Source organism: Megalops cyprinoides, chromosome 14 (genome assembly GCF_013368585.1).
Source record: "Megalops cyprinoides isolate fMegCyp1 chromosome 14, fMegCyp1.pri, whole genome shotgun sequence".
NCBI classification, from domain to species: Eukaryota; Metazoa; Chordata; class Actinopteri; order Elopiformes; family Megalopidae; genus Megalops; species Megalops cyprinoides.
In genome coordinates this window covers 5,627,501-5,640,134 of record NC_050596.1, presented here as the reverse complement: position 1 = coordinate 5,640,134, position 12,634 = coordinate 5,627,501, and the positions used below count along the sequence as shown (strand labels likewise).

Sequence of the window (12,634 nt, the reverse complement as noted above, 5' to 3'; positions counted from 1 at the left end):
GGCCCGCACCGCCAGGAGGAGCGCGAGGTGGAGGAGGAGGAGGAGGAGGGAGGGGTTGGATCCGTACCCCCCCCCCCAAACCTGGGGTGGGGAGGAAAAGATGTGATCTCCTGCGGAGAAGCGCACGTCAGCGTCCTCCCCCTCTCCCGAACGATCGCTGAGCTTTTCGTTCCGAGAAGTCTTGGAGGGAGGGAGAGGAAGCGAGAGACAGAGAGAGAGAGAAAGAGAGAGAGAAGGAGCGGGAGAGCGAGCGAGATTAGCGAGATTAGCAAGAGACATCGCTAATCAGCGTGGATCGGATCTTTCTCCTTTTTTCTCTCACTTTATACTGCACGTGAAAAATCATTAAATTCTTATTTATTGTATATTGACAGCGCAGACCTGTAAGCAGCCCGGGTGGGTTAGCGAGAGCGAGCGGGGAGAGACGGAGCGAACAGAACCGCCTTGCCTGTCCCCACATTTACCTTCACATAGCCCCGGCACGGCTATCAGGTGTCACGCAGTGCGCAGTTAATATTTAACAGTGCGGCTTTATAGGAGCTAAGGCCATACGGTAGCAGGCGCGTGATGAGCCATCCCCCTCGCAGGGTCGCGGGGGGCTCTCTGGCGGCCCGCTCCGCAGCTCACAGGAAGCAATCTGAGATTCCAAGGGCTGGGCTGCATGCGAATGTGTCTGTTTTTTGTTGGTTGTTATTGCAGGCTTGTTTGTTGGCACGCCTGTTAAGGCGCTGTGGGCTCCGGGGGCCGGATGTGCCGTTGGGTCGTAACGCAGCGTGGACCGAGGGGGGAGAGTGTGTTTTGCCCGCCCCGCTGTCGGTGGCTTCACCTTCCAAATGTCACTTTGGTGTTTTCTCCTGACTTTATGTCCTGTTCCCCTCCCCCATCCCCCCCCCCCCCCCCCCTCGCCCCTTGGCTCCCGGCATCAGTATTCACCCCTGGCCACGCCCCCGCCTGCCACTGCTTTGGGCCGGGCTCCAAGCCCGCGGCCCCCGCGGGACTCGGCGTCGGTGAGGTGCAGTACGCGATCCGCATTCTCCGGCCCCACCCGCCACACCGGCGTGCGGGGAGAACTGCGATCGGCCAGCCGTGGCGGAACACCGATCCCGCCTGAGAGACGCTCTCTGCCAGAGGCTCCAGCGGTAGCAGAGGGCAGGGTTTTCCTTTTTTTACAGAACAGTACTGACCTACATGTAGTCTTTACAGGGTTGTACATCTCCCCCCTCTCTTTTTCTCTCTCTCACATGCTCTCGTTGTCAATTTCTGACTGCTATCCCCTCTCACAGCCCCCTTTCATCTGTCTTTTTCAGTATAATTCAGATGTGTTATTGGCATGACTGCCTTTTTTTTTTTTCTCTCTCTGTCCTCCACTCAGTCAAATCCAAATCCAAAGCCAAATTTACATTGCAACTGAAGTTTCGTTGCGCTACATGTGACAGTCAAAGAGCAGTAATTCTGAAGGCCAGTGCGGGGAGAAACCACGCTGCAGTGTGTACACAACACCTGGCAGAGCAAGGCCTCTTCTAAAGACAAACACACCCTTTAGATTAGGAGCCGCGGTATTCCCGGTGTGTGATGGGCACACGCTGGGTTGCCACTAACGCCCACGCTGTTCCTCACAAAAGAGGATTGGTAGATTATCGCTGGCCTGGATTTCCCCCTCTCTCTCCCTCTCCCGTTTTGGCGTTCTCCGTTGCCGTGGATCGCCGTGTGAACACGGCGTGTCCTCTCCTGAGCAGCCACGACCCAGGGAGGACTTCATACTTTGTCATAATCTTTTTTATGTGCACTTTTACTGCCGACAGATCTATCGCTGCGTATTATCTTCTCTGTAGGGGCCCCTGTGTTTGCGTTACGCTTGTGCAGCCTTTTGCGTGCGTGTTTGTATGCGAGTGCGATTCCCGGTTGTGGATGCTATGTTGATGGAAGGTTGATTTTTATTTCTAGAATTTCTTTTTCTGTGGTGAATGGTGCTGTCCTGCAGCTGCTTGGTGCTCATGGCAGGTAGGGCTCTGAACCCAGCAGCAGAGGAGGTCACTCGTCTTTGTGGGCATTCTGAGATTAGGTTTCCTGTTTTAGATGTTGATTAAATAAAAAAAAAACGCTCTCTTCCCTGTAGGCATTATTTGTTGTTGTGCTTTCCTGTGTCAGTTTTTGCTGAACTCTCTCCCCTCTCCCTCTGTTTCCTGTTCTCCCTCTCTCCTCTCTGCCTCCTCCTCGCTACATCTGTGGCCCTCTGAACAGTAATTAAATCACATTTTCACCATTTCAGGTGCGGGTCATATTTACATTTGAGCAATAACAGTGTCTGCCATTTTGTGTGCCTACTGTGCATGCCTGTCTGCTTTATCTTTCTTTTTCCTTTCTTTCTTTCTTTTCTTTCTTGTTTGTTTGTTTGTTTTTGACCCCCCTCTTGTCTTTAAGGCCCGTAGCCCTCTCTCAGACTGCCTGTGCCTCCTTAACTCTCCCCATCTTCTCACCTCTCTCTCTCTCTCTCTCTCTCTCCCCATGTCCCCTCCTTTCCCTCTCTCTCCCCCTGGTCCTCCTCCTTTCTTCCCTTTCTCTCCCTCCTCTCTCCGTCTCTGTGTGCAGAAGATGATCCTGAGCCTGACCGTGGCGGCCTTCTTTGACAGCATCGCGTACGTCATGGTGAGTCACTCCATGTAAATCCTGCTGACATCCCCCCACCCCCCCCCAACCCCCTGCCTGGCCTGGGCCCTGACCGCAGCAGCAGGAAGCCCCAGGGACAGACTGCTTTCTTCACATCCGCTGCCCAGTGCAGCAGAGCCGCCTGGGACCGTTAATACCGCCACTCCCACTCAGTTAATCTAGGGCTCGTCCCTCTCTCCACTGTCCAAACAGCACATAATTAGAAGGAAAGGACACAGTCTGTAGCTCATCAGCCATTCATTAAATACTCCTCCTCTCACCCTCTGTCTGTCTGTCTGTCTGTCTGGGATGCAGGGGGAGGACCATCCGGAGGGAGGGCTCTGTAACTTCCAGGCCTGGTGGCTCACATACTTCGGTGAGTTTGCGCAGCGTTAGAGAGTTCTCTTTAACCACAACCACATGCCTAAACCCCCACCCCCACCCCCCCCGCAAAACCGCCGCCACCACCCCCGTCATTGTCACACCAGCAGCTGCAGAAGCCGAGCCCGCCGGCCGAGCCACGGGGACGTGATTCACTTAAGATAACTGAATCAGCACGGATCACGTGCTGGACAAACCGGATTTACCCAACAGGCACGGCCGCCCCCCTCTGTCTGACACCAGATTTGGAGGCAGGGCTCAGCTGACAGAAAGTCACGGAGCCGCGGGGAATATTTCTGCGTTAGACACAGAGCTTTATCCCGTGTTTACCGCCAGGCCGAGCGCACCGCTCATGCTTTATGTCTGAGTCAGAGGGGTCCGGACATGGGAGACTTGTGGCCTCGGGCTGGCAGCACCCTGATCTGTGATCTCCCTCGGGTGATTTTTAAACCAAACACGCTGCGCGCATGCCGTGCCAGGGCCGGCAGAGAAACGCCCCTGAAAAGGTCAACGAACGGAGAGCCCAAGGTCGGCTCGGAGTACGGGTTTACTTTAGCGCACGAGCGTGGGAGAGGGAGAGCCCTCCCAGACGGCCCTGTGGTGTTTATGAACCCCGGCATAAACAGGCCTTGTGTAAACGCTGCACTGGCCTTCCTCCGGGAACGTGATATGCATGTGTGTGCGTGTACATGCGTGTCTGTGTGTGCGCATATGTGCGCGTGATCGTTAGGGTGTGTGTGTGTTTGTGTGTGTGTGTGTGTGTGTGTTGGTGTGTGTTAGAGAGTGTGTGTGTTTGAGTGTGTGTGTGTGTGTGTGTGTGTTGGTGTGTGTTAGAGAGTGTGTGTGTTTGAGTGTGTGTGTGTGTGTGTGTGTGTGTGTGTGTTTGAGTGTGTGTGTGTGTGTGTGTGTGTGTTGGTGTGTGTTAGAGAGTGTGTGTGTTTGAGTGTGTGTGTGTGTGTGTGTGTGTTTGTTTGTGTGTGTTTGTGTGTGTGTGTGTGTGTGTGTGTTGGTGTGTGTTAGAGAGTGTGTGTGTGTGTGTGTGTGTGTGTGTGTTTGAGTGTGTGTGTGTGTGTGTGTGTTGGTGTGTGTTAGAGAGTGTGTGTGTTTGAGTGTGTGTGTGTGTGTGTGTGTGTGTGTTTGAGTGTGTGTGTGTGTGTGTGTGTGTGTTGGTGTGTGTTAGAGAGTGTGTGTGTTTGAGTGTGTGTGTGTGTGTGTGTGTGTGTGTGTTAGAGAGTGTGTGTGTTTGAGTGTGTGTGTTTGAGTGTGTGTGTGTGTGTGTGTGTGTGTGTGTTAGTGTGTGTTTGAGTGTGTGTGTGTGTGTGTGTGTTGGTGTGTGTTAGAGAGTGTGTGTGTGTGAGTGTGTGCTTTTGTTTGTGTGTGCGTGTGTGTTGGTGTGTGTTAGAGAGTGTGTGTGTTTGAGTGTGTGCTTTTGTTTGTGTGTGCGTGTGTGTTCATTTGTTTGGTGGAGCTTTGCTTTCACTCTGATCAGCACAGGCGTACTTTAAGTGGGAGGTGGTGTTCGTGTGTGGGGAGGTGGGAGGTTCGTCCAGTTAAACACAAACATGTGGTGATCTGCACGAGGCTGTAAAAGTTAAGATAAATGCAGTGTGTTTTAGGAAAACTGAGTGAGAGTGGGAGAGAGTGATTTGGGGAACTGATACAGTAATTAAATCACATTTTCACCATTTCAGGTGCGGGTCATATTTACATTTGAGCAATAACAGTGTCTGCCATTTTGTGTGCCTACTGTGCATGCCTGTCTGCTTTATCTTTCTTTTTCCTTTCTTTCTTTCTTTTCTTTCTTGTTTGTTTGTTTGTTTTTGACCCCCCTCTTGTCTTTAAGGCCCGTAGCCCTCTCTCAGACTGCCTGTCTGTCTGACGGTTTTGTTTCGGTTTCTGGTTCCCGCGGGCGCGCCTCCTTTGTTGCCGCTGTGGCGCGCTGTTCGCGTTCATCGATCGTCCTCCGTGGCGCTGGAAATTACCGGCAGAGAGCCACGCTGAGGTGGAGACGCTAACGTGGGCCAACCGAGGGGCCCGCTCTCATCGCCGAGTCTCTGTGGTTCTTTTCACGCTTCCTCTCGTTCCATTGATTCAAGGGGCTGTTTGAGGCTGGTTTTTCTGTTCTGAAAGCAGGGGGACGGTGGGGAGTTAAAAACGCAGAGGCGTGTACACAAGCATGTCGTCTGGGGGTAGCTCTCAGATTTGGCTCCCGCGGGACCGCGAGCGTAGCGTCAGAAGCGCCGGGAGAGACGAAACTTTCGGACCGCTGTCCCCGGTTAGCGTCAGGCAGTTTTTTTCCCTTCTGAAATTCTGATTCAAGCGCGCGGCGCTGAATCCTCAGATGAGCCGCCTACCTTTCATCAGGACACTTGAAAGGCGCTGGGCTGTATTTCCAGCAGCTCCACGAGGCGTGCCTGGCAGAATATCGAGCGGCAGCGTGTGACCCCGCGCTCAGCCAGGGGCCTGCTCCCCTTCCAGTGCACCACGCCATCACCGCCGTAACGCCATGGGGTTGCTAGCTCGCCTGCACACGGGGGCCAGGGGGGAGGGCTGGGGATTGGGCTGAGGGTGAACGTGGCTCCTCCCTCTGGGTTCCCCTTCGCGTTGACTCCTCTCACCTGACTGCTCCCGTGGGACAGACGCGGGAGGGATCAGAGCCACCCAAGTCGTACCTTTCCTGCCGGACGGATTCTCTTAGATTCTCTTCGGCATTTCTTCTGTTTAGAGCCTCTCAACAAACTACTTGACATCAAGGGCGTAGATTTGCATATGGACGGCAGGGACTCGTTCACGTTATCTTTGGAGTGAAGTCACATTAGATAATTCCGATGTGCCCTCGGCTGTTGTGTCCCTATGTTGAGACCAAACCTACGCCCTTGCTTGACATGAGAATATTTGCATGTTCACCATTGACCCTGCAGGTTTTGTTTGCCGCCTGCCCCAGTGCTTGTCTCCTGTATCTGAATGCCAGAGGAGCCTGCGTGTGATATGTGTTCCCACGAGCTGCCGTTAAGGGTGCACAGGCTGCTTACTTCCAAAGGTTATGGGTATGTTGTGCAGAAGTCGTGGAGAGGAGATTATTGTGCCTTCTCACAAACGCTCAGGGATTTCTGAGAGTGATGGCCAGCTCCTTCGTACCTTAGCAGTGAGTTAAAGATGGAAGGCGCCACCTCTCATTGCTGTAATGTAGTCTGTGAGGTTCCTTAATGACACAGTCATCTCTCTAATTAAACAGCAGAAATCCCATCGAAACTATGGCCTCTGCCCTGAAGAGAATAAAGCTTACATAAACATTTCAGTCACCGTGAGGTGATTCAGAATCATAAGGTTTTAACAGTCTTCCTGGTTTAATGTGAAGAGCGCACGCCATCAGAGAAGGGGTTTCATTTTGTTCTCTTTCAGGGGAGAACGGGATAAAGACAAGCAGACATTACACAGTTCCCTCCCTTATGCAGATCAATACTCTGACCCAGGAACGACTGCAAATAGTTATGGCCGAGATTGTTTTAGATCAGGATATCAATAACCGATTCTCTCTGCAGAGTCCGGGTTGAAGTTTTGTTTGTCGCAGCTGAAACGAATCGTCGGCCAGCGCTGGTCCAGAGGATTGACAGCACTGCTGGGTTGGTGCTTTCAGAGCTTTCCCTGTAGAGGGGCGAGCACAGTTTGCCTCCACCACACCTAAGCACGAACGCATTCAGCTGCGCAGGACCGCGCGGCGAACGTCAGACGGAGCTGCCGGGTGATTGACAGCCGTGAACGGGGCTCACTACGCAGCTGCGTACCGTGCAGAAAAGGACACACTCTGCTAGCGCGCACGACTCGCCGGCTCCGCCGTTGTGTCTCTGCCGGTTGTGAAAATCCCCGACCTGGTCCGGCCTCCCTCTGCCCTGACGCGAAATGAATCCAGCAGCCACAGATCGTATCAGGCCAGACCCGGAGGCTTTAGAGGGCACAGAAAAAAAAAAACCACGGGAGAGCTGTCGTTTGCAGCGAAAGGGCGTCTCGCTTAAGGCCATGGACGCAGCCCCCCCCCCCCCCCACCCCCTCAGCCGTTTATATAACAGCGATATTTAGCTGCTGAAATGAGGGCGGCCGCCGTCACTGTTTACTTGCAGCTGTGTTTGGACCCACGCGGCTCCAGCTGGGATTACGTGTCAGTGTTATTAAAAAGGAAGCCGCTGGCCCGCGCAGAGCTGTCTCCCGTCGCGGGGAGGCTAATGAAGTTAGCGAGCGGCTCCGGGCTCCGGGCTGCGGGCTCCGGGCTCCGGGCTGCGGGCTGCGAGGCGGGTTGTGTCAGCAGCGTGTGTGGCCGTGGGTGGCGGGGAGGAGGGAACTCGCTCCCTCATTCCGGCAGGAGCGGGGCTTAAAGGATGCCAGCGATAGCTATCAGACTCCCAGCTTATCTGCGCAGAGGTGCCCGGCTGCACGTCGCTCCCCCGAACCGCGGTGCGGCCGCACCGTTTAACCCTTCGGCTGCCAGACTCGGAGGAAAGCCTAACACGAAAGGGCTTTTTTTTTCCTGAGGAGTTGGTCGAGTACTACGCCTGTCTTTCTAATGCCAATTTCACACCATTTAGAAGACCCAGCCAAGTATTCTACAATGAGGAAAGACATGGAAACCTAGATAAATCAGACCAAACACGAATCCTCAGAATCAATCAGCTTCAGTTAGTTAAGCTGGATAATGACTTTGGAAATGATTATTAAGAGTAATATGTGCAATATTATTGCGATTGGAATAATCTAGGACTTGAATCGTAGAGTTTTCCCACATATGAGGTTTCGCTGTTTGCAAGTTTCAGCACGCATGTTCGTATGCTGCCACGTATTGCGTCAGTGTGTGTTAACACGTTTTTACGTGCCGGCTTCAGACCGGTTCCGCTGGTCGCCGGGGGAGGGGCAGGAAATGGAAAATTACTTATTCTGATTTTACAGGAGGGCAGATACAGCTCAGGCGCCTGTCAGGAATTGCTCATCAACGCGCTGAAATTTCTCCCACCTGGAAGTGGCACGCCGGCTGTCAGGGAGCGTTTGGTAAACGGCGTCAATTTGACACGCTCCGGCTAGCCGCGATCCTCCCGGGCCGCCGCTGAATAATGCATCACGCCGGGCTCGGCACGGTGCGCGCCGGGGCTGTCTGCGCACGGCCCCCTCCGTGTTGTTGGGGGGGGGGCGCCTGGGGGCGCTAATGGTCCCGGCGGCCGAGGCACGTAGCACAGGCGGGTGTCAGGTCTGCCCCGTGTTGCGGGCCGGGGTGGGGACAGCCCCACTGCATTTCCATTTCGTGGCGGGAGTCCGGCAGTCCCAGCCCGGCTGTGCGAGGGGCAAGAGGAGCGCATTCAGGCTGACCCGCGCGCGTCTCTGTCAGTGTGGGGCGATAGGGCGGCCCTCTCTGCGGCCCGTGAGGGCGGGGGCGCGCGGGAGTCAGCGTGAGGCTGAGGTTGGGTGCTTAGTGTGAGGGAGCGGAGCTCACGCTCAGACTGACAAGCCGGGAGGACCGGGGCTCGCAGAGCGTGGCTGCACTGACAGCACGGCGCTGCAGTGATGGATGGCTGGGCCTCCTCCTCGCTCCCTCGCTCTCTCTCTCCCTCTCGCTCTCTCTCTCTCTCCCTCTCCCTCACTCTCTCTCTCCCTCTCGCTCTCTCTCTCCCCCTCTCCCTCTCCCTCTCCCTCTCCCTCACTCTCTCTCTCCCTCTCCCTCATTCTCTCTCCCTCTCCTTCTCTCTCCCTCACTCTCTCTCCCTCTCCCTACTCCCTCACTCTCTCTCCCTCTTCCTCTCTCTCTCTCTCTCCCTTTCCTTCTCTCTCTCTCACACACTCACTCGACAGCAGAGAGAGGAAAGAGAGAGAAGTAGATGGAGAGAGATGGAGAGGAGAGAGAAATAGTGGAAAGGAAGGAGCGGAAAGAGAGAGAAACAGAGCGAGGGAAAGAGAGAAATGGACTAAAAGGGAAGACAGAGGAGAGAGGGAGGGAAATTGAAGGAGGGAGAGAGGAGACAGAGAAATGGAAGGAGGGGGAGAGAGGAGAGAGAGAGGCAGTCCCTGCATCTGGACTTTGTCCTTGAGAGTAGATGGATTTCATTTCCTGCCACCCCCCCACCCCCCCACGGTGGCACGCAGCGCTCCGACAGCGCGCCCGTTCGGCCGCGCACCGCATCGCCAGCCCCCGGCCCAGATCGAGAGAGCGATAAAGAGATCTCAGCCCTCTCATCTCCCGCGTCTCCCCTGCTCCCTCCCTCTCTCCCTCCCTCCCTCCTGTCAGGCAGTAAAAGACAGCCTCTTCCCCTGTGAGTGATGTCACCGTATTTTTTACCAACATCCGCGGAGTTTCTCATATATAAATCTGCTCCACCAACCCCCCCCCCGCCCTGAGCCCAGGACGCACTCCGCGCATTGTTATCAATCAGGCACGCTTCTGGTTTCGCACCCGTCAATGCCGCAAATGGGCGTGTCTCAAACTGCCACGCAGCGCAGCCAGTATAAACGTTTCAGCCCTTTATCGGAAACGCAGGGGAAAAGGCACAGGTCTCCACGAGTGCCAGCCGCTAATAAATGACACACCCTGTACAAGGGAAAAACTCCCGTTTGGGCAGGTTTCGGAAGGGCTCGGCGGGCACCTGCCCCTGACAGACTGCTTTTACAGCTCCCACAAATTCTGCGCGTTATTGATGAGCTTCTGTCCTCCTTTGCTTTAAATCTTCAGCTCCTCGCCTTGCGTCGTAAAGCTGAGGTTTACCAGTAAAGACTAATGCTAAAAAAAAAAAAACAAAAACAATCATTTTTGAGTGATGCCTGGCTTTAACGCCTGTGACAGTCAGGGTGCATGTTACCGACTGGTAAAGTGACTGAATGTTCTTTCATAGCCACATGATAGAGCAGGCACTGCACGCAGAAAAATTACTGTAATAAACTCCCCATATAATTATTTAAAGTAGCTTTCCACAAGAGTAACTGATCATAGCAATTATTTTCATATTGCCATGTTATACATTACTGATGATTTTGACCTAAAGAAACAGGAAGAAATAACACCGTTTGAATCTATATTCTTGATGTGTTAATTACATTCTTATATTGCACAAATTAACCTTGATTATGGTAATATTGTAATATTATATGTATTCCATTGCTAGAAACTGTAAAATGATTGAAACATGTTTTCCAACCTGAAAGTACAAGTTTGGATACATGGGTGATGCGTGTATATGTGTGATATGTACATATTATATAATGAGACATTAATTATATATCATGTACTTCATGCCAGTAAATTTGAACTTGAGGAAGAGAGAGAGTGAGAGAGAGAGAGAGAGAGAGAGAGAGAGAAACAAAGAGAAAGCACTGATGTAACTGACATCTGAAAATAGCTGGAGCTCAATCAGGCTCGATCAATGGCTCTGTTCTGTCCGTGGAAGCTGAGTAGCCTTCAGACAGAGGCTCTTTTCACCCTGATTGAAACACTACATCCTGACCACCCTCCAACACCGCCCCCACCCCAAGTGTCCCTTAAGTCAAGCTCAGAGAGAGAAAGGAGGAAGGCATTGTCAGATCTCTGCTAGGTTTGGAAGAGAGGAGGGGAGTCAGTGTAGAGTCTCTGCTGGGTTTTACAGAGAGGAGAGTTAGTGTAGACTCCCTGCTGGGTTTTACAGACAGGAGAGTCAGTGGTGAGTTTCTGCTGAGTTTTAAAGAGAAAGAAGGGGAGTCAGTGTTGAGTCTTTGCTATGTTTGAGAGCAGAGCAGAGTCACTATGATCTTTTGTTGAGTTGAGAAAAAGCAGATAAGTGATTGTGAATGTGTTGGGTTTGGAGAGTGTAGATGAATGATTCTGAAATATTTGGGTTTGGAGAGTGCAGATGAGTGATTCTGTTTCTGTCGTGTTGGTTAACTCAGATTGTAGAATCAGAATCAGAGTTTTTGGTGTGGAGAGACCACAGGGACAGTCACTGTGTGAGTCTTGGTTTAGTTGGGAGAGAGGAGACGGGTCAGTCTAAGTGTTTTGGGCTGGAACAGACAGGATAGGGTCAGTGTCTCTGGTGGGTTGTCAGAGAAGTGGGAGTTTTGTTCTTTGCCAGAAGGAGTCGATGACCCTGTGAGAGAGTTTTGGGTGGGGGGTGTAAATTAACGTGAGTCTTGGGAGTGTTGACATGTCTGAAGCGCGGGAGGAGCACTGGTGTGTAATCACCTCCTTGGCCCAAAGCCTCTCTCCGGCTTCATTAAGCTATTAAGGAGCGTGCTGGAACAAAGCACTGTTTTTAAAAGGCTCTGTGGAGGTGACAGGTGGTTGTGCCGCACTCCAAAGGCGGCCGTTTTCCAAGGCAGATGTTCTCCCCTGCTTTCCTTTCAACGGCGACACCCGTGCAGATCCGACAACAGCGCCGACGACGCCGTCGGGACGCTCTGTGCCGTCCGCGCTGCGCGCTAACAGAGCTCTTAATCGAGGAGAGCAAACTCATTATTTCTGTTTGATGTCCGCTCCACTGGGGGGGGGGTGTTGGTCCATTAGACTGGCCCCAGGTCAGTGCTCTGGGACACTAAGTGCACTCGTGCTTTCAGAGCTTGCCTTTGTCGCAGGGGAACCGAGTTCAGTTGGGCCACGCGGTTGTCATGTGCTAGGATTGCATTATGAAGCATCTGGTTTCCCCTCCCTCAGTGCCTCTTCTTTCCCTCGTACAAAATGCCTGTGATTTTTATTCTCCGAGCTTTTTTTCCCTCATTGCTTATTCTGTTTCTTAGGCTGCCTGTATCTGCCGATTTAATATAATGTCTGAGGATGGGTTTGGTCGGGAGTCTGGCCTCCCCTGCCAAATGCGGCGGCTTGCGGTGCGCGCCAGACCGCCTCTCTTTCCCGGCCAGCGTACGGTTACAGGAACAAGGTGATAATGCGCCTCCGGTTCCGCAGCGTCCCGGGACAGGGTCAGGCTCTTCCTGTTTCCCCGAGCGGAGCGCTGAAGTGCTGCAGTCTCATAAGGAGAGGGGAGAGCAGCGGAGGAGATGGCCGCCTCCTCTGACCTCTGTGTATTGAGTGATTGCACGAGTGTTATCCTTGAAACCAATCAGCCATTACTGCATAATGCAGCCAGTGGGGCCGGAGCTTTCAGAGTCTGACACAGAGCGAGCAAACGGTGCCGCTATCAGATTACCTCCTTATATGAACACACGCACGCGCGCGCGCACACACACACACACACACACACACACACACACACCACTACCAGATTACTCAGTATACAGACACACACATCAGGTTACCACCCACACATATTCACATACAAACACACGCACACTCTCACATGTACCCTCACTCATAAATACAATCTCACACACACCACTATCACATTACTCCACACACTCACACTGACTCACATATGCGCACTTTCTCTCTCTCTCTTTCTCTGTCTCTCTCTCTCTCTTACACACATACACACACAGACTCACACGCGCACAATCACACACCTCCCTGCCCTATGAAACATAAAACCTCTACCAGGAATCAAAGTCAATCCTATCTGATACCAATGAATCCAATACTAATGAGCTGGTGTGGAGGATGCTTAGTGCTGTGGTCTTCACAGATCTCCCTTCCCTGGCCTTTCCTATAAGAATA

General features: G+C 52.9%; 1 protein-coding gene across 1 annotated transcript in view; it reads left to right on the top strand.

The window, feature by feature from the left end:
* The window catches only part of si:dkey-100n23.5 (G-protein coupled receptor 1), a 127,631-nt gene that overhangs the window by 19,477 nt on the left and 95,520 nt on the right, over positions 1 to 12,634 (top strand). The window contains exons 4-5 of the mRNA XM_036545441.1: positions 2,590 to 2,646; positions 2,962 to 3,022. Coding sequence (XP_036401334.1) covers positions 2,590 to 2,646; positions 2,962 to 3,022 — 118 coding nt within the window. The remainder of the gene's footprint in view (positions 1 to 2,589; positions 2,647 to 2,961; positions 3,023 to 12,634) is intronic.